The sequence below is a fragment of the Amblyraja radiata genome, chromosome 34, assembly GCF_010909765.2.
Source record: "Amblyraja radiata isolate CabotCenter1 chromosome 34, sAmbRad1.1.pri, whole genome shotgun sequence".
NCBI classification, from domain to species: Eukaryota; Metazoa; Chordata; class Chondrichthyes; order Rajiformes; family Rajidae; genus Amblyraja; species Amblyraja radiata.
Genome location: NC_045989.1, coordinates 9,532,881 through 9,554,307, shown reverse-complemented (window position 1 = coordinate 9,554,307; position 21,427 = coordinate 9,532,881). Strand labels below are relative to the sequence as shown.

The 21,427-nt window shown below is 40.6% G+C and overlaps 1 protein-coding gene across 1 annotated transcript; it reads left to right on the top strand.

Moving 5' to 3' along the window:
• Positions 1–2,351: 2,351 nt before the first annotated feature.
• LOC116991635 lies at positions 2,352–19,621 on the top strand. Its single transcript, XM_033050396.1, has 3 exons — positions 2,352–2,394; positions 15,199–15,271; positions 18,206–19,621. Exons 2-3 carry the CDS (start codon positions 15,217–15,219, stop codon positions 19,318–19,320), a joined length of 1,170 nt encoding a protein of 389 aa, XP_032906287.1. The 5' UTR covers positions 2,352–2,394; positions 15,199–15,216; the 3' UTR covers positions 19,321–19,621.
• Positions 19,622–21,427: the final 1,806 nt, after the last annotated feature.

Sequence of the window (21,427 nt, the reverse complement as noted above, 5' to 3'; positions counted from 1 at the left end):
TGCTTTTGAAGTGTCAACAGGCAGGAAGATTTGCTTGCTTAAGTTAGTAAGAACAGTAGTCATGAAACAACTTTCCACGATGTTCACAATACAATACATGCAACAACAAGAGAAGATATTGATCCAATTGTTTCTCTTGACAAAGTAATTTTTAAGCAGTGAAACACACGTTATTGAAAAGATAAATTCAATTTGGTCCACAACACTGGTGCAAGAATATTTTCTATAAAGTCCTCCCTCCCTGAGGACTTGCCATCATGATGATAAAGGGCTTGGATTTATATCTTCAGAAATGGGAAGATGAACAGGCAATAGAGGTTTAACTGCTTTACGCAGAGGAGAATAGGCTGCCAGAAAGTTTAAGATTTGAAGATAGAATATCACCTTATGGCTACAAAAAGTGTGACAAAATACTTTGTAAATCCGAAATTGTATTAAAGAATACTTGACAAAGCATACCTTATGGTATCAAGCACTAACTGAGCCAGCAATCTTTTTGTTCATCTGCCCTGCTGTTTATCAGCTGTAACATGCTTGTTTGCTGATGGAATAGTAGTTCTGAAGGTGTTTATCATTTGTCATTCTTGGTTACAGTGTTAATATGTTGCAAGTGTATGTGACATTTACTACTGAGACACCCCAAAGAAGTACAAAGAATTGTGTTCATTGTGCTTGAGGTCGTGCACATGTCTTTGGCTCATTGGGGAAATGGTTTAGTTTAGTTTATTGTCAAGTGTACCGAGGTACAGTGAAAAGCTTTTGTTGCGTGCTAACCAGTCAGCAGAAAGATAATACATGACTGCAATCGATCCGTTTACAGTGTATAGATACATGATAAGGGAATAACGTTTAGTGCAAGGTAAAGCCACCAAAGTCCAATCAAGGATAGTCCGAGGGTCATCAAAGAGGTAAATAGTAGTTCATCATTGCTCTCTGGTTGTGGTAGGATGATTCAGTTCCCTGATAACAGCTATTATCAAGGGATACCAAGCTATTACCAAGGCTGAGCTATTACCAAGGGCCGGGGTAATGGAACCATGGGGCTGATGATCTTGGGCATTTGCGAGGTGCAGGGTGGAGTGGAGTGATGGTTATTAATTGTAAGAGAACCACAGTTGGTTTTGGTTGGATGTAAGGCCCACAGTTAGGGGAAAGGACTGGGGATTGGGAGGACTGATGTTGTGATTTCTCATAGGTTGAGGGCTGCTGGAAGGCAGAAAGACTTAAGGGCCTGTCCCACTTACGAGGCGACTGCCGGCACCCGTCATAGGTCGGCAAATATTTTCACCATGTTGAAAATTCAGCGGCGACCAGAAAGACGGTACGACTCTTTGGGTGACTGGGAGACCTCTCACGACCATACAGGTGACCCCTGGCGACATATCGCAGGGGTGTCACCAGGGGGCATGTCGCCAGGGGGTCGCCTGTATGGTCGTGAGAGTCGTAGCATCTTTCTGGTCGCCGCTGAATTTTCATCATGTTGAAAATTTTGGCGACCTATGACGGGTGCTGGCAGTCGCCGAAAAGGTCGCGTAAGTGGGACAGGCCCTTTACAGTGTGTTTGTGGGAAGACGAGGAGCAGGACTGAGAGATGATCACTGGCTGCACATTGGGCAGGGCACCTGGAAATGGCTACAATTGTGTTAAACTCTAGAAAACAAATCAATTTTCAATTGTACAACATCAAAATAAGCAGCTCTATGCAATTGAATTGCTCGACAATGGCAAAGGATTGAAGGTCTGCTTTTAAATCCAGGATACAGCAGGTCTCTTGAACAGCAATCCATTCACCTGCTAGTGAGCCTGCATAATGTAGTGGTCAAATCATTCATCATACGATATGTCCTCGCACTTCAGAAGGGGCATGGAGAGACAGGAGATAGTGGACAGGAGATAGTATGAATAGGAAAATGTTAATGGACAGATGATGAATGGGAACACATTACAGAAGGTTAGAAAGGATGTAGTTGATGATTTCATCTGACCATACCTTGAAGAAGTTTGAAAAGGGTGTGGTTAATGGTTTCATCTGACTATAGCTTGAAGATTGCACTTGCTTGAAGGTGTTACAAATCTAATGATGAAGAGTGATGGCACCCCAGAGATAGGATATCGCACTGACAGCAGATCAGAAACTTTAGCTTTCGGTACCAAACGGCTTACCAACCAGTTGAAATAGAAATACATTCAGTTCTGTTTATAGAAAGTGAAACTTAGGATTTCAAATTCAGAAATGGAAAGGTGAATCCTTTGCATCTATTGCAAGTGTGAAGAAGGGTGATGTGGTAGAATTCGGTATCATCAATGAAGTTGTTCCATTTTAATAATTCTAGACATTTTCTTGTAGGTTCATTTCCTAGACTTCGTTCAAGAAGATCAGTATCGAATGAACAAGTAAGTGCCTCGTATTTTCTTTTACCATTACATCCTGCAAAGTTGTACAGGAAAATTACCCTCTATTGATTTTTCACCATTTGCCATTGGGTGTTTCAAGTATTGGTTTATTATTGTCACTTGTACTGAGATACAGTGAAAAGCTTTGTTTTGGGCGCTATCCGGGTAGACCATATCATACGTGTGTACAGGTAATGGAAAAGAGAAAATAAACAGTGCAGAATATGGTGTTATAGTTACAGAGAACATGCAGTGAAGATAAATTGCAAGGTCTGCAGCGAGATAGATTGGAAGATCAGGAATACATTCATGACATATGAGCGGTCCTTTCAAAAGTCTGATAACAAACAGTGGGGATGAAGCTGTCCTTGAAGCTAGTGCTTTCAAGCTCATGATCTTCTGCCTGATGGGAGAGCAGAGAAGAGAGAATGATCGGGATGTGATTGGACCTTAACAATGCTGGCCACTTGCCCAAGACAGCATGATGGAGTCAATGGAGGGGTGGGGTTGAGGTTGGTTTACGTGTTAGACTGGGCTGTGTCAACTACTCTCTGGAGGTTCTTGCGGTCTAGGGCAGAGCAATTACCATACCAAGCGAAGATTAATCTTTTTAGGATGCTTTCTATTGTAAGCCTGTTGTGAGTAAAAATATGCAGTCAGAAAAAGCAACATTCATGTCAGGCTTGGTCTTTTTTTTATTTGTTATCACAATTTCTAATCGCAAGTTCGGAATATTGAGAGATTACACAGTTGGTTTAGAAAATGCCTATTTTTTTTTACTAAAGGTGGAAGATAGAAATTGCATTATTACAAATGGATCTATGTACCTGGACAGTTCTTTGAAGAGCCAATATCGCCAAATTTTCTGAGAAGGTCATTAGGACTGTAGATTGTCCATGCTGATGTTTGTATGGACTTCCAGCAAAAACCCCCGACAGAATTAGCAATAACCATGTGACATTGGTAACTTTCTGGGATGTAAGAGCCAAGTTGGGATATAAGATGTGAATTGGTCAACTCTAGATGTTTGTGGTGGAGTTTCAGCTTTTCACCGTTTTGACATCTAATCAGGTGGTCGAGTGCCCTGAAGTTTGGACAAATAAGTTGATAGATTTTCGGGACTATCTTAAAGGTGAAGAGAGAGGTAGAGACAATCTGGATAGTAATCCAAGGCAACAACCATGGTGAACACTGGGAATCCATTCACCACAATAAGCCGGAATAGATAGTTTTTATCTAGCTTGTAAATGGCAGTAAGTTTGGAGACAGAGCAAGGTGCACAGGTGCCAGTGGGATACTAGTTAAAGCCTCACTGCCCTCACCAGCATTATAATTCTGAAACTATCTTTTTTGTGTGTATTCATGAGACATGGAATTATTGTCCATCCCTAGTTGTTCTAGAACTAAGGAGTTGTTTTAATTGAAATAAAATCAAAGTGCTGGACACATTCAGCAGGTCAGGAAGCATCTGGGGGAAAAGAAACAGATTTAACATTTCAGATAAAAGACTTTTAGTCAGAATTGGGAAAGGGAGAAAACACATTTTTAAGTTGCAGTTAAGATCTGGGAGGGATGGATAGGACACAAGGAAATATCCCTGATAGTGTGAGGTCCAGTTTTCCTCTCTCTGCCTCATTAACGCATCAACCAGATTGCCTCATTGACACCTTGCCACCACATCAACCATTGCCCTGCACCTTATAAGACATTGCCAGTGTCATATCTATCCCCTCACCTTTGTAATTTAAATCTAACTTATGTTTTTTCTCTTTCCCAGTAGGACTTAAATCTGAAACAACATTTCTGTTAAGCTTTCTCCAAATGCTGTATGAGTGTTTATAGCATTTTTGGATTCTATTTCAGAATTTCAGCATCTTTGGAGTAGCACGTACTCTAGAGCAAAACACTAATTAACTTGATAGGTTTGATGGCAATTTACAATCCAATACGGAATCTTTTTTTCCTACCTTTAGGAAATTCCTACTTTTAAATTCTCCAGCAGCCTTGGTGGGATTTCAAAATCGTTCATTAATTGGTAATCTAGAATTCCAGTTGCTGATCCATTAATTTAACCATCATACCACCAGATCCCTCATTGTCATGGAGTCTAAATCCTAGAACTCCCTCCCCTCCAGCACTGTGGGAGCACGTTCAGAAGACAGACACCTGCAGTTTAAGATAGTTGCTCCCACCAGCATTTTCTCCGAGAAATTTTAGGGATAGGCAATTAACAACGGGAATGACCACATCTCAAGTTCAAGTTCAAGTGAGTTTATTGTCATGTGTCCCTGCTAGGACAATGCAATTCTTGCTTTGCTTCAGCACACAGGCATTTACTACAAAACAGATCAATGTGTCCATATACTATAATATAAATATATACACACATGAATAAATAAAATGATAAAGTGCAAATAACAGATGATTGGTTATTAATAATCAAAGTTTTGTCCGAGCCAGGTTTAATAGCCTGGTGGCTGTGGGGAAGTAGCTATTCCTGAACCTGGTTGTTGCAGTCTTCAGGCACCTGTACCTTCTACCTGAAGGTAGCAGGGAGATGGGTGTGTGGCCAGGATGGTGTGGGTCTTTGATGATACTGCCAGCCTTCTTGTAATCTTGTAAAATTAATAAGTAGAAATTATGAAAACCAAATAATAATGGATCAAAATGGTTAAAATCATATAACTCGTGTTGTTGTGGTGTAACCCTTTTTTACTTGAGAAATGACCAGATGAATTTAGTCTAAAGTCTAAATTAAAAAAATCACATTGCTTTTAGTCATTGCACTTGATAACCAGTAATGCTTGTAAACATTGCTTGTCTAGGTTGGGTTTTTTTCATCTGCCAACCTCAGTCTCACTGACATTAGTGATTTCTTTGACAAATCATATTTTTTCCTTTCATCTATAGTGGAATGGAACAAAAGAGAGGTAGAAATACCATAACAACAACAGCAGCATTGTCCTGACAACCAGACATTGCAAAGCTCTTATAGTGTTGCCGCTGTTCTGAAGCATTCTTTCCCAAGTAATTTCACTACTGAAGAATTAAAAGGTTTGTTTGGAGAATAATTCTGCTCCTAACTTACTCACTGCTGACAAACGCTTGGATTTAGATTTTCATATTTTATATTTTCTAACAACATAGAAGGAAACTAGCTCACCAAATGGGTTTGATCCTTTGAGCAATTCCACGAGTCCCTTTAGGGCAGCACAGTAGCCCAACTGGCAGAGCTGCTCCCTCTCAGCACCAGAATCCTGGGTTTGATCCTGACCTTGTGTGTTGTCTGTGTGGAGTTTGCACACATCTTCCTGCGACCTTGTAGATTTCCTCCAGGAGCTCTGGTTTTCTCTCGCATCCCAAAGATGTGTGGGTTTGGAGGTTGAATGGACTCTGTAAAACAACTACATGCCCTTGCTGTGTAGGGAGTGGATGAGAAAGTGGGATAATATAGAATTAGGGTGATTGATAGCTGGTGTGGACTTGGTAGGCCAAATAACCTGTTTCCATGCCATATCTCTAAACTAAACTAATGTATTCTTTCAATTAATTCCCTGTAACCTATGCTCTGTCACATACCCATTTATAACTCCCAGTTCTGTTCTCACCCATCTACATTTGCGGTAACTCATATTAGTCAATTAACCTACGAACCACGACATAGTTTGGATATAGGAGGAAACCAGATCAACCATTGAAACTCTCGCATTCACCTGGAGAATGTGCAAATCTACATAACTGTCACATGAGGTCAGGATTGAACCCAGGTCACTGGAGCTGTGAGATGGAAGCATTACCTGCAGAGCCACTCTGCTGTTTTTCACTGCTTAAATTAGGTTCAGAAACATCATAAGCCATTTCCAAATTTATCTCCAAATTTTGATAGGCACCTCATATTTCGCTTGGGCTACTTACAACCCAGTGGTTGAGTGTTAAATTCTCTAACTTCAGTTAACCCTAATATTCCCCACCTCCTCTCTCCATCCCTCCCCCACTCAAGTCCTACTGCTTCAAAGTCATCTTATTGAGTCTCATTGTCTCTAACTCGTTCTCACGTGCTTATCTTTTATTGATTTGTTCTATATCTCCCTATATCATCGTCTATATATCTCGTTTCCCTTTCCCTTGACTCTCAGTCTGAAGAAGGGTCTCGACCTGAAACGTCACCTATTCCTTCTCACCAGAGATGCTGTCTGACCTACTGAGTTACTCCAGATTTTTGTTTCTCACTTCGATGTGAGCCAGCATCTGCCGTTCCTTCCTACACATTATCTCCGAGTATTGTGGACAGGCATGATATTGACACTTGTCTAAAATTCTCTTTTATTATCGAGAATGCCAGTCTTATATCAGCATCAATTCCTTTGAGTCAGATGTAAGGAACTGAGTTTCCTTCACACAGTTGCTAGGACAGGTGGTATCTGCTACCACACAACAAACCTGGATGTAAGTACTGCCCTCCGTGCCAATGACATTTTAACAGCTACATTATTATCATTTGGGTCTTGGGCTTCCTGACTAGTTTGCCTGAGTTGGTGTTGTGATGTTTAATAAGCTGATTTCATTTCCTTTGTCCAAAGGGGCAGACCAATCTTCCTAGTTGAAGACATGAGTTACCTCAGTAAGACATTGCATTGGGGGCAATAGAGTTGAGATGGGCAACAGGGTATCAGTGTAGTGAAGGCTCCATGAACATGATGCCTGGGGTTGCTAGAGGTCAGATGGAGGTGGCTTGCACATTATAAAGGCCATGACTGATTTGCCGGGACTACCCCGAGATCATCAGCACCACGGTACATGTGCCCTGATGGCAAAGGACAGCGCCCCCATGTGGTCCTGGTCTTTCTTACCAATGTAAATAAAATAAATCATGTGAGTTCACTCTACTGCGAGTGTCAATGTGGTCACTGCTGAACCCGGCATCATCCCCGACACCACACTCCCTATGACTTTAAATAAATCCTCATACAAGAGTTGTGTTTTGTTGCGGAGCTCATGATCACAATCAAGCACTATTTCATTGGGAGTTGGAAGGAAATGCAGATGCTGGTTTCCACCGAAGATAGACACAAAATGCTGGAATAACTCGGTGGGTCTGACTTCGAGTCTGAAGAAGTGTCTCGACCCGAAATGTCACCTATTCCCTTCCTCCAGACATACTGCATGATCCGCTGAGTTACTCCAACATTTTGTATCACTATTCATTTTGGGAATTTGCAAGACTCCTGCCACCACAATTGTTGCTGCATTCATATTGCTATTTCACACCACAGTTCCAGAAATTCCTGGATCTGGAAGAAAATTGGAAAAGCAAGTCAAGGCAGCTCTAATGAAGCAACTAAGATACTGAAATCAACAGTGCATTTAAGATACTGAAATCAACAGTGTATCGGAATTCATTTCAGAAGTTATCAGGTTCAAGATGGCTTCCATACTGTTGATTTTATCATTTTTTAGCAACTTTGCACTTTGATCAACTGTGTCAGTCCCTCCCCCCCCTTTCCTATCTTCCTTCCCACCCAAAAGATAGGATTATGGCAATCAGCCCACAAGTCCTGTGGCTCTAGATTATGGTTGAGCCCAATCAACCCATTCTGCTCTGTAATAATCTTAGTCATAGAAAAATACAGCAGGGAAAGAGTCCCTTCGGCCCATACCGTCTTTGCTGACCAAGATATCCCTTCTGATCAAGTCTCATTTGCTCGAGTTTGCCCCATATAGTCATAGAGTCATACTGCATGGAATCAGGCCCTTCAGCCTAACTTGCGCACGCCGACCAATATGGCCTATATACACTAGTCCCACCTGCATGCATTTGGCCCATATCCTTCTAAACCTTTACAATTCATGTACCTGGCCCAATCTCCTCTGTCAGCTCGTTCCATATATCCACTACCCTCTGTGTGAATAGTTACCCTCAGGTTCCTATTAAATCTTTGTCCTCTCATTCATGATTCCTTTATTCTGGGTAAAAAGCCTATGTGCACTTACCCTATCTTTCCCACCCAAACTTTCCTATCTATGTACTAACTAAAAATAAAATCAAACTATTCATATGGAAAATTTTCATGACAAAAATATTCCATTACAATAAGATTGTAATTTAATTGAACCTAGGAACGTTATCATCGCAGTGTGTAGACTGATCCATCATTACAGCACTGATAGAATGCTACACTATTAGAGTTCTCATTCTTTCTGCAAGATGCTAAAATTAAATCTGGGTGAAGTTAACAATTTTAGGACAGAGTTAGACTGCAGGGGAACTAGTTTACTAGCATCACTCTTCTCCTTAAAAAAAACTGCAAAGACTTGCTGAACTAGCATGTTAACCGTGAAATATAAATTATCCAAAACTCTTCCTGTTCAACAATATTCCCTGACATTTGTTACACTGCCGGAGAATGTGCCAATGCATGTAGACTGCAAGGTGAAGATGAACAAATCATCATAACTAAATATGATGCTTCTGAGGAACAACATGGATGTCTTCACAAACTGTAAAAATGTCAGATTACCAAGCCATTCATTTTATTGTTTTAGAATCTGCAAAGCGACTTAAACCTGGATAATAACACATCCCAAAGAGCAATGGTTTATTTGCGATATGTTTTTCCTGTATTATAACAATTAATAGATTTCTGAAACTCTTCATTCCACTTTGGCCCATCCTCAAATTGTGAAAGATATCATAAAATGAAAACGTATTAATTCTTTCCTGTTCTATTTACCTCTCATGTTAAATATTTGGGACGTTTATTCAATGGTCACTACTTGCCTATGGTCACTACTTGCCTAAAATGGTCACTACTTGCCTATGATAAATGCTTCCAGAATTAAACTGACTAGAGTAACAGGCTCGAGTAGATAAGAGTATTTATCATGTAATTTAGGAACTTGTGGCATGTTTTGTTCTTCACTCGTTGTGGAAGAGGTATTTTTGTAACTCAAGAAAGTTCGATGAAACATTTAGACTTTAGAGATGACTTTAGAAATTTGATTGATTATTTTAAATTTCTGAAGAAAAAATAGAACATGCTATTGCAAAATACGGGAACTAAACAGAAGAATTTGCTGTATATGAATTTTATTGTTATTTCAGGTTATCAGTAGCTATTAAATTTTTGCCAATATTTTAAAATGTTGCTGATTTTTGTTTTAATCACAACCATTTATACTCCTTTTCGGAGAAACGTTTCATAAGTCAGTTATACATTACAAGTGTTGCTCCTCAGAAGCATCACATTTAGTTATGATCATTTGTTCGTCTTCACCTTGCAGTCTACATGCATTGGCACGTTCTCCGGCAGTGTAACGAATGCCAGGGAATATTGTTGAACAGGAAGAGTTGTGGATAATTTATATTTCACGGTTAACATGCTAGTTCAGCAAGTCTTTCCAAATTTTTTTAAGGAGGGAGAAGAGTGATGCTAGTAAACTAGTTACCCTGCAGTCTAACAACCTTTGTAAGCAGAAACTTAAATCATCTGAATTAAAGCTCTGGGGTGGATTTGAAAAGTGTAAATGATCCAAGGCAAATATCTTTTATCGAAAATTAGATTAGATTAGACTACTATGTTTGAACGATGAAGCCATACGATAACACAGTAATGTAGCTGGTAAAGCTGCTGCCTCACAGCTCCAATGACCCGGGTCCAACCTTGGCCTCTTGGCTGTCAGTGTAGGGTTTGCACGTTCTTGCCGTGACTGTGTGGATTTTCCCCAGGAACCTCAATTTCCACATCCCAAAGGCATGCAGCAAAAGGCATGTTGTAAATTGACCATTGGACAAAGGGTGTGGATCAGTGTTAGGATCCAAAAGAAATTGATGGGAATGCAGAGAATGAAATGGGATTAGTATAAATGGGTGCCTCATGGTTATTGCGGCATTAGTTTAGTTTAGAGATACAGTGAAGGAAATGGGCCCTTCGGCCCACTGATGCTGACCAGTGATCACCCATACACTAATTCTATCCTACACATTTGAGGACAATTTTACAGAAGCCAAGTAACCTACAGACCTGCACGGTTTTGGAAGGTGGGAAGTAACCGGAGCACCTGGAGAAAACCCACGTGATCACATCGAGAACATGCAAACTCTGTATAGACTTATTGAATCAAATGGCTTGTCTCTATGCTTTTGGATTCTGTATAATGTGAAGGTGAATAAATTCACTTTTTAATATAAATTTAAGAAAGGATTAAAGAACCTAAAACGCATGAAGGATTAGTCAGTTCCAGTTACACAACGCAGTACAGAATAAGTCCATTTCCCCATCATTACTTCATGGTGGCACAGAGAAGGGAGAAACAGAGGTTCTGCAATATGCTTGGTTGTTTTTACAGCCTCCGATGGTAGCAATGTTGAATGCTGTATAATGAGGTGTACACCAGCCAGCCTGTCGAAAAGCTTGCCATGCTTGATGGAGGTTGCAGTATTTTTGTGCGTTTGCTGCCATCCAGTGGTTACAGTGAGCTGATTCGCTCCAACTGATTGACCTCAAATCAGGATTTATTCTTGCCAACACAATAAACAATAATCACACTTACACCGAGCATTCTGTAGTAACAGCTTGCATTCATTCTGCATGTTATGTAAGATTCCATAAATTGTCTGTTTTTGGAATCGGTTCATGGTGAGAGTGCTGCCGTTTGATTAGACTCCCTTGTCTTCACTAAACAGTGCAATTGGACAATTAATATTACCTGAACTGACAGACAAGGTTTAATTTTATCATCCAAAAGAAGCAGAGAATCAAAGAAGGTCTAGAGACTAGGGGTGTTCCCAGTCGCTTGGTAAGGTTGGATGGTGAAGAAGCAAGCAGATTAGTTTGGTGAATTAAGGTCACCCATCTCGAATGCTGCCTTCCCATGAGTTCACTTGCAAATTAGTTCTAACTTCCTGCCACCTCTTGACAACCCTTAGTTTAAACCTGCCATTCAGTGAGGACATCTCAAAGTGGTACACAGCTAATGCAATCCTTCTGATTTACAGTCACTGTTACATGGGGAACACAGCAGCCAATTTAAGCACCCCTAAGTTTAAAATTAGCGATGATATGAAGACCAGATGATGATGGCTGAAGGGAGGATATTAGTTTGGATTATCAACAAGAGTCCATATTAACTGTTTGTATGAGAATGAACTCTTGCAAGCCAGACCCTTGTGGCCATTCAGTTGATCTACATACATGTTATTTATTATATTATTGGTTATTATGTATTTATCTGCACATTACTGCATTTATAGGGCCCCGACCACGGGTGAACAAGTGGAAGATGACTGAACTTTGTTGACTTCCCTCACAGTGGGAAACGTTGATTCCGCTGTGGGGGATGTTTTTCATGTTTAATGTTAAATTCTATAGTGTTGTGTTTCTCTTATTTGTGTGCTGCATGGTAACTCAAATTTCACTGCACCAATTGGTGTATGTGACAATAAATGTCCTTTATCCTTTATCCTTTTAATGGGCCCGCTGAGCTGCAGCAAGTAATAATTTAATTGGTTTGTTGCTGACACATATGATAATTTAACACTCTTGACTCTTGAAGTTTTTGGTAGTTTTCTGAGCCTTTGACCGGATCCTAGTGTTCTCAATCAAAAGACTGCATTTCGTATCGATGGTTTTAAATAACTTGTAGATTGTGAGTGGAGGTGAAAACTGAGAAAAATAATGGGAACATCAGCACAGGCACAGCACTATTTTTGTGCTTATATTTGCTGTGCCATTGTGACCCAACCCTGCATATTAGTCTTACTTATGTAACATATTTAGTTAACAAAAATCTATCAGATTTTATTAGTAGTTGATCGAGCATCACTAGTTGTTTGATGGCAGTGAGTTCCAAATGTCTCTCATCTTTTGAATATAGAAGTACTGTACTTCCTAACACAGGGCGACACGGTGGCGCAGCGGTAGAGTTGCTACCTTACAGCGCCAGAGACCCGGGTTCGATCCTGACTACGGGTGCTGTCTGTACAGAGTTTGTACATTCTCCCCGTGACCTGCGTGGGTTTTCCCCATGACCTGCGTGGTACGTTCTCCCCGTGACCTGCGTGAACCGGGTACTCCGGTTTCCCCCCCCCCCCAAATCAGGCTTGCAGGTTAATTGGCTTAGTATGAATGTAAAATTGTCCATAGTGTGTGTAGGATGGTGTAAGTGTGCAGGGATCGCGGGTCAGTGTGGACTCGGTGTGCCGAAGGACCTGTATCCACGCTGTATCTCTAAACTAAAAATGGTAAAGAGGGAACATTAGAGAACAAGAGAGGAAGTGGATAAGTAATTGGGTAATAGTTGTGGGGGAATGATCAGTGGTTTTAGAGAAAAGCAACATTATGTTTGAATCATTACATTATTTGCAGTAATAGATTAATAAAACTTCTGATGGAGGGTAGAAATGTTATATTCATATTTTAAGAACCAAAAAACTATCTGCTGGAAAAAAACAGTGGGTTGAGCCACATTTATTTAGTTTAGCGACACAACATTTATTTAGTTTAGAGAAGCCAGTTTTTTGCCTTACCAAATCCATGCCGACCATCGATCACCCGTTCATACTAGTTCTGTGTTTTCCCACTTATCCACTTCCTACACATTAAGGGCAATTTTTACAGAGACCAATAAACCTACAAATCTGCACGTCTTTGGGATGTGATTGGAAACTGGAGCGCCTGGAGTAAACACGTGTGGTCATAGGGAGAACGTGCAAACTTCACATAGACAGGATAGAACCTGGTTCTCTGGCGCTGTGAGAGAAAGGAATTGTTGAGATTCAGGTCGAGACCCTTCATCAGAACTTTGCATCAGTTCTAGCATCATCCCAAAATTGTTTTTGCTCCATATTCCAACTTCTACAGTTTCTTGTGTCTCCATATTTAAGGCGAACTAGACAAGCACTATGTAGATAGACACAAAAAGCTGGAGTAATTCAGCGGGACAGGCAGCATCTCTGGAGAGAAGGAATGGGTGATGTTTTGGGTAAGGACCCTTCTTCCGATTATGAGGCTATGGCCCAAACTCTGGGAATTGGGTTAATATCGATAGATAATAGCTGGGCTGAAGGGTCTGTTTCTGTGCTTTTTGACTATGATTTTCTATTTTTTTGACTCAACCTTGCATTGTGGTGAAATTCATAATTGGCAACACCATCAGAAAAATGATTTTTTTTTCAATCCCGTTCTGTGTGTCCGGATGTGGCTGTAGATTCCTGTAATTGATCCATAGACTGCCACAGCGTAGGTAGGCGGTGTTTGATATGAGTGTGAAAGTGGGAACTCAGTAAGGAGCTTTTGGAGGTGAGGTAGAATATTCTAAAGAAAATAGTTAGTTTGAATACGAAGTCTGAATACTTGAACTTGTAATGACAGGTCATTGACCTGAAACATTAACTCTTTCTCTCTTTCTGCAAAAGTTTCTTGCCCTGGGGATTTCCAGTGTTTTATGCTTTATTTCTCAGATTTCCAATTCCCTCAAAAGTTCTGATGTTTTTGTTATGTGGCAAAGGAGAGTATCCGTTGCCAAATGCATAACCTCACGGCCCCTTGGAACAGACTCAAAGTGCTGAAAGGCTTACTCCTGTTCCTCTGTCACAGAAGGCAGTGGAGGCCAATTCACTGGATGTTTTCAAGAGAGAGTTAGATCTAGCTCTTTGGGCTAACAGAATCAAGGGATATGGGGGAAAAGCAGGAACGGGGTACTGATTTTGGATCATCAGCCATGATCATATTGAATGGCGGTGCTGGCTCAAAGGGCCGAATGGCCTACTCCTGCACCTATTTTCGATGTTTCTATGTTTCTAGTACTATGTACAGTTTGCCCGAATTTACCATGGTGTTACGTAAACCTGGGAAAATGTAAAGGTTTGCTGAAAGGTAAGGGGATAGTTGGCGTGAGGCACTCACATGGACCGTCACACCATGGAACCTGCACTCGGCTAAGAACGAGAGACTGAATTAAAGTTCAAGCCTGTCATTCTTTGAGAGGATGACATGCAGGAGGGGGAAGGGAGCTTACGGGCACTGCCATGCCAGGAAGAATACAACTCGCACCTTCTAATATAGACCTGGACAAAGCAGGAACAGGCCCTTCAGCCCACTGTAACTGTACTGACCATGACGTCTTGCATGGAGGTGTACCCCTCTATTCCCTGCATGTGCGTGTGTCTGTCTCCACTTCCTCTCCACCCACTCTTGGTTGGTTAAACTTGGCATGGTTACAATTGGTTTAAAAATAAACAGTTGAAGACATCGTGCTGTGAACCCATTTTTGCTGTCAGGTTTGATGCAGGTAACAAGTTACCACAGTAGTGAAACAGTGGACCAAAGATTGTCCCTTCTCCATGTGATCTCTGCGCCCCAGAGTAAAGTGCATTTGTAAGCCTTCAACCGATCAGCATGTTGACTACGTACAACGGCAGGCAGTAGATAGGGACTGTTTGGTGATCTTTTGCATCTTTGTCAGCGCCAAAACGTGACGCCCCTTGTGTACTGCCAAGGTGACATGATTTTACCAGGTTGTTTGCAAAACAAAGCATTTCACTGTACCTAGGTTCACGTGGCAATAAAGTATCATTGACATTTAGCTACATGGTATATTTCTGTGATCTAAGTTTGGACAGGATGCCTGTAAAAATATATTCTCATATGTGGACTGTGTATGTTTATACATTGTATAGATTCAGGATGATTGTTGTGCTGTTGTGTAACTTTTTATTCACCAATTCTGCTCTTACTTGAGTCCGAAGAATGGTTCCTGTATTAGAAAATAGCTTTAATTCTTGCAACTTTTTTAAATCTTTTCCAGGATATTAATATCTCATCGATGATATTTGAGATGGCGTTACTTCATGCTATAAGTGATTTCAACGAAGAAAAAGGTGAAACTATTTCATTATAACATCAATCAGAATGAGTAGCATAAAGACTGCAATAGGGTCGTAACACCAAGCTATAGCAATGTTGACCCAAAAAGTCAACTGTATGGCACTTTGCTTACAATGTATTGCACCTGAGAGATTTCTTCAGCAAGGAATGAGGTTGCAACTATTTCTGGACTAAGTTCCAACTACTTTAAAAAGTTCCACTGGATTTTTTAACGATGATTTCCGTGCAGTTTAGGCATCCATTGATGCTTTTCCCTGTCGCTCAGCTTTTAGAGCTCTGTGGGAGAAATTAGACTAAGTTGCCCTGGGAATGACCATCATTAGATACTCAGTGGACAACCAGATCTTCAAAGTAGAGAGATAGATTGGGACCCACCATCACTGGTACCAATCTTACCTTTGACCCAGTGACCTATGCCCACAGTAACAACACATTGGTGAATCAAGATCAGCAATGCACAGATGTAACCTTGGTCTATGCAACTCCACCCACCCCAATCTCGCTTGTGGTTGTCATTCATCCCTGTCTATAGTGTCTCTTGTGGAGCCGTGAAGCTCCAATCTCACCAATGTCTTCCAACTGGGCCAATTCCATGAGAGGCCACAGATTCTAAATGGCCACCAAACGTGGGGGTTACGCATGCCAAACAGATGCTTAGTTGTCAACAATAAAAACCAGTGAATTCCATAATACAGAGTATCTTTGCATAACATGTTAAACAAGGTATTGTTCACCAATTAATTACTTCAGACCATTGTCAGCAAGCTATGCCAAAGGTTAATTTTACAGGCTTTGGTTGTCTTTTGGATGCTATTTCCCATTAAAATTTTGAGAAGACCAGAGCTATTGTCATTATAACTTGCCTCAAGCTCTGTCCTTTAACCAATGGTTCATTATCTTTACCGACCTCCCTTGAAGGTCAAACCAGCTTCTTCACAGCCAGAACGTGAGCTAACGCTTGTGACTCTAACCTTTCCATTGGCACATGTATGGTTCATTATTGTATGCACTTCCTTCAGTTTATTTGCAGCTGAAAATTTAATCACTATCTCTGTTATCTTTAAATGTGACTATTTCAGTGCAATGCTGGTCACTCATTGTCTATTCTTAATAAACCTCTCGGGTGTGTGCACCAGATGGGGAAACCAATGATTCCATCCCATATAGCCTGTTGAGGTTATAAACGCACACATCCATCCACACCATAACATTAAGGTTGTGCGAGCAAGTCCTGTTAGACCTGGGAAATGTAAAGTCCTGCACACAATTCTGCCTGAACCCAACCAAAATTCAGGTGCTTCTGTTCTAATGTCTATGAGCATGTTCATCCACCACTCCTGCATTTTCCAAGCCAGTCAAAGATTAACACCACATAGAAACCGGCTCACTGAGGCCATGCTGACCATCAAGCATGTATCTATACAAATTCAGCTCTATTCCATCTTAATTTCTCAGTCAAGAGTTAAGAGTCTTTAATTGTCATATGTACTAAACGAAACAATGAAATTCTTACTTGCAGCAGCACAGCAAGTTTCTAAACACAGTATCCAATAGATAACATATTTAATTTCAATAAATAAAAACCTCAATATAGGGCAAAACAAAACAAAGCTAAAAGTCCTAGTGCAATCAAGATAGTTCCTAGATCGAAGTTTAGTTGGAGTTCATAATGTTCAATAACCTGTTGGTTGTTAGAAGAAGCTGATCCTGAAACTGGGCATTGCAGTTTTCAGACTCCTATACCTTCTTGATGGCACAAGTGAAATGAGAACGTGGCCAGGGTGGTGTGGGTCCTTTCTGAGCCATCCCTTTGATGGTGGGGAGGACAGTACCAGTGATGTACCAGTAATGCAGTTCTTTGTTCCTACTTCTTAATATCTTCGTGTTTACTTCAACTCGCCTTAGATTTTACTACTCACCTCTACACTAGGGACAATTTACATTAGGCAATTATTCCAGCACCATTTTTTTAGAACGTGGGAAGGAATCGACATGGTGAGGGGAAGAAGGTGCAAACTGCATACTGAGACTGAGACAGCACTGGAGATTGGAACACAGATTGCGGATCTGTGAGGCACCAATTCCACCCGATGCACCACTGTGTTGTTCCTTGTACCTCATCCTTCAATGATTCAACGATTCAGTTCAATCAATAATATATTAGTGCCATATGTACCTAGGTACAGTGAAATTCTTTATTTTTGCATACAATACACAAAGGGTCCCCATATATCGGGCACCGACAAAGTTACAAAAGTACTCATTAAAGTTCCGATAGTCCCTCTCGGCGTACAACTCTCATCCCCCATCACCCCCGCTGGGTCCCTCCTTGTTCTTGGTGGCCCCCTCCGCCGAATGGATGGATGTGTGCATGTAAAACCTCAACAGGCTACATTTTTACTATTCCATTAGTCAGGTACCATCTAGTCCAACAACTTTATAATTTATATTCTTGTTTCCAAATCTCTCCACAGTCCATCTCTGTTTTCTTCTGCAGCCTTTTTATTCTCTGCTGAGTCGGCATTGCTCCAAAGCTGGCCTCTAATGCCATTCTGATTTATTTTTGTCCCACCACAGGTGGTTGTACTTTCAGCTTTCAAGACTCTAGAATTTCCTCCATAAAACTCTGCACCTTTCATTCCTCCAATGATATATTCCATGAAAACTCCATCATTAGTCAAAAAGCTTGACCACATCATTGGAATTATTTTTGCCTAATAACACTCTGACAAGAACGTTGAGAAATGTTTGAAGATGAAAAATAAATGCAAGTTGCTACTGCTTACATCCAGTGCTTTTAACAAGTCAGTAATTAGCAATATATTGGCATGATAGTGTCTGATTGTTTGAGTGAAAAGATTCATATGTATTGATCATTTTAATTGTATCCTTGCTAAAAATGAATGTTATTGTCATATTTCTGCCAGATCATACTTTGCAAGATGGTGCCGCACAGAATCAAAGTGAAGTACTAGAACTTACGCCAAAGCAGTTCAAGACTTTTGTCAATTTAGTTAAGGGCATTCCCATAAAAAATGTAGCGGAGTTAAACACCACCAATGCAGTAACCCACGACACACAAAATGGTAAAGCACAAGAAAACAACCTGAAGAAGCCATCCAAAATCAACAGCATATTACAAAAAATATACCTAAATGGAAGCATTCTAAAAATAGTCAATGGTAAGTCCTTACTTCACCACCTTCCGCAGAAAGTCACTATAAAGGAATCTTCAGGTAAAGAGACCAAGTCGACAAATGAAAGGCTTGTTCTTGTTGGGATTTTGGATGTTGTTAACACATCACAGGCTAATAATAATGTCGGTGTTACAGTAAAAGCTGTAACGCAAAGTGTACCTCAAACCATTACGGCCAAGGAAGAAACTGAACCCAATGATTCGCCTACCCAGATGGCAGAGGAGATTAATAATTATTTGCAGAACGAGTTATTAGCTAATAAGACAGCGGAAATAATGTCTGCAGCCTCTGTACATGGACACGAGCACAGGCTCTCAGTGCTTATGGAAAAACTTGATAAAATGGTGGTGAAAGCACCAAGGGAATTTACAGAAAACAGAAAGAAAGAACTTCAGATGAGTGAACACATTTTGCTTCGGATCCTTAACCTCAGCAGCACTGTACTAAAGGAACTCAATGGCCAACTGTCTGGAAACCCGTCCCCCAATGATAACAAAGCTGAACAAGACAAATATTCCTTTGAGGACAAAGAATTGGCCATGGCAGAATCTGAATGGGAAGATGCCGACCAATTAAATCACTACGTCCAAATGTTTTATCAGCTGGAAGAAAACCTTTCCAATCTGAAGATATTTTTGGAAGATTACAACACTGGGGAGAAGCTCGACATGGTGGAACGTCTCCTCGATCATTCGCTCAGTGTGGTTACTCAGCTGGAACAGATCCCATGGCTAAAAGGGAGAAACTCTTATATAGACTTTGAACTGGAAGCTTTGAGAGACTTTGCAGGAATACTGTCTAATGTGGAATCGATCCCACACGACCCAAGAGTTGGATCGACCTGAGGAGAGCAGCATTCAGAGAGTTTCAAATTAAACAATTGGAGCTGTCTGCAAAAGGCTTTGGCAATGCAGGAGGTACTTTCAAAAGAAAGTAATCGCCACTTAAAAGCAATAATAGTTTAAATGTACTTTAAAGTTTAATACAGTATATATAAATACACACAAACACACACCCCACACACAGCATATTATATATATATAGCCACATAACCTGTCAAAATAGAACACGTTTGAAACATTTTCTATCATGTCTGAATAATTAAATTAAAATAGTAAGCTAAAGCATTAAAATTCTGGTTGGACATCACATTTGTTGTATTTGTTTGAAACATACTGCCACAACTAAAATAACATTATGAAGGTAATTAAAAGGGGAAGACTTGCATTTGACAGACAGCTATTTCCGTTGACAGGCCATGGAATACAAGCCCTGCTAAATGCGCTGGTTTTCCCAGCACATGGAATAAGGTAAAAGCGGGCAAATAATTGTGGAATTTCAAGCACAGATTACTTTAATTGCAAATTTCTGATTCAACTATGAAAATACTGTGCCAGAAAAAAGGACACAAAGTGCTGGAGTAACTCAGTAAGTCCGGCAGCACTCCTAGAGAACATGGATAGGTGACGTTTCGGGTCGGGACCTTTCTTCACTTCTCATGTTCTCCAGGCATTCTGCCTGACCGGCTGAGTTATTTCAGCATCTGTGTCTTTTTTTGTAAATCAGCATCTTCAGTTCCTTGTTTCTATATTGTGCTAGAAGCTGGCAAGGATTTCCATTTTGTTTAAGAAGGAACTGCAGATGCTGGAAAATCGAAGGTAGACAAAAATGCTGGAGAAACTCAGTGGGTGAGGCAGCATCTATGGAGCGAAGGGAATAGGCAACGTTTCGGGTCGAGACCCTTCTGCAGACTGTCTGAAGAAGGGTTTTGAAACAATTTGAAACTGTCTGAAGAAGGGATTCGACCGGAAACGTTGCCTATTTCCTTCGCTCCATCGATGCTGCCTCACCCGCTGAGTTTCTCTAGCATTTTTGTCTGCCAAGGATTTCCATTTTCCATTTCCTAAGACTATTTTTCCAAACAATTCTTTACAATGTTTATAAGCCACTTCTGTAATTTAAAATTGAAACAGAAAAAAATTAAGAAATACCCAGCAGATCAGGCAGCATTCGTGGAGAAAGAAAAAAAAAAACCAGAATTGGCATTTCATCAGAATGGGAAAACTTGAAGATAAAATAGTTTTAAGGTGTAGATATAGGGAAAGAGGAGAGAGAAAAATATTTTTAAAATAATTTCCAATTAAAGATAGTCAGAGGGCTGTAGTAGCTTGACTGTTCTCTAACATGTATCATTTCTAGCTGCAGTGGAGCAAAGGTATGGTGTTGGAGGAGTGATGAATGAGTGAGTATAGGTGTCTTATTTTCACTTCACCTCTTCCCAGAACATTTCTGTGTTGTTGGATGTGGCCACTATTTACTCTCAGTCTTTTCGATGAGGCACTACTTTCATGTGTTGCCCCAGGCATTGCTAATCTGAAGCCCCCTGTTTAGGGGGAGTTCTAATTTAATCTAGGTTCACAATGTCAGAGTGGGGAGGGGGTGGCGGGATTGTGGGGTTCAATTAGCCTTAAGGCATCAGCTCAAGGTATGTGGAGCCGTGATAGGGAAATTAAATTGTGTAGGAAGGAACTGCAGATGCTGGTTTAAACAGAAGACAGCCAGCCACACAATGCCTGAGTAATTCAGCGGGACAGGCAGCATCTCTGGAGAGAAGGAATGGGTGATGTTTTGGGCCGAGACCCTTCTTCAGACTCAAGATTCAGGAAATTAAATTGCTGCCCAATGATTTGTGAAGAATGGACATCAGAAAATGGTCATTCATCCTTGCGTGCTGGTGTTATACAGCCTCAATTTCTTCTCCCAATAGTTGGTTCAACAAGTGATTTCAATTTAAATCATTGCCTCTTGATGTTGGCATTTACTAAATTACACTGAGTATTTTAGTATCTACGCTCTCGGATCCAAATCCCACTCCTGAGATCTAACCACACATGAAGTAGGTGCTGCAGTGTACTAAAGCAACTGGCAGCAAGGGTATCTCACAGTTGTAGT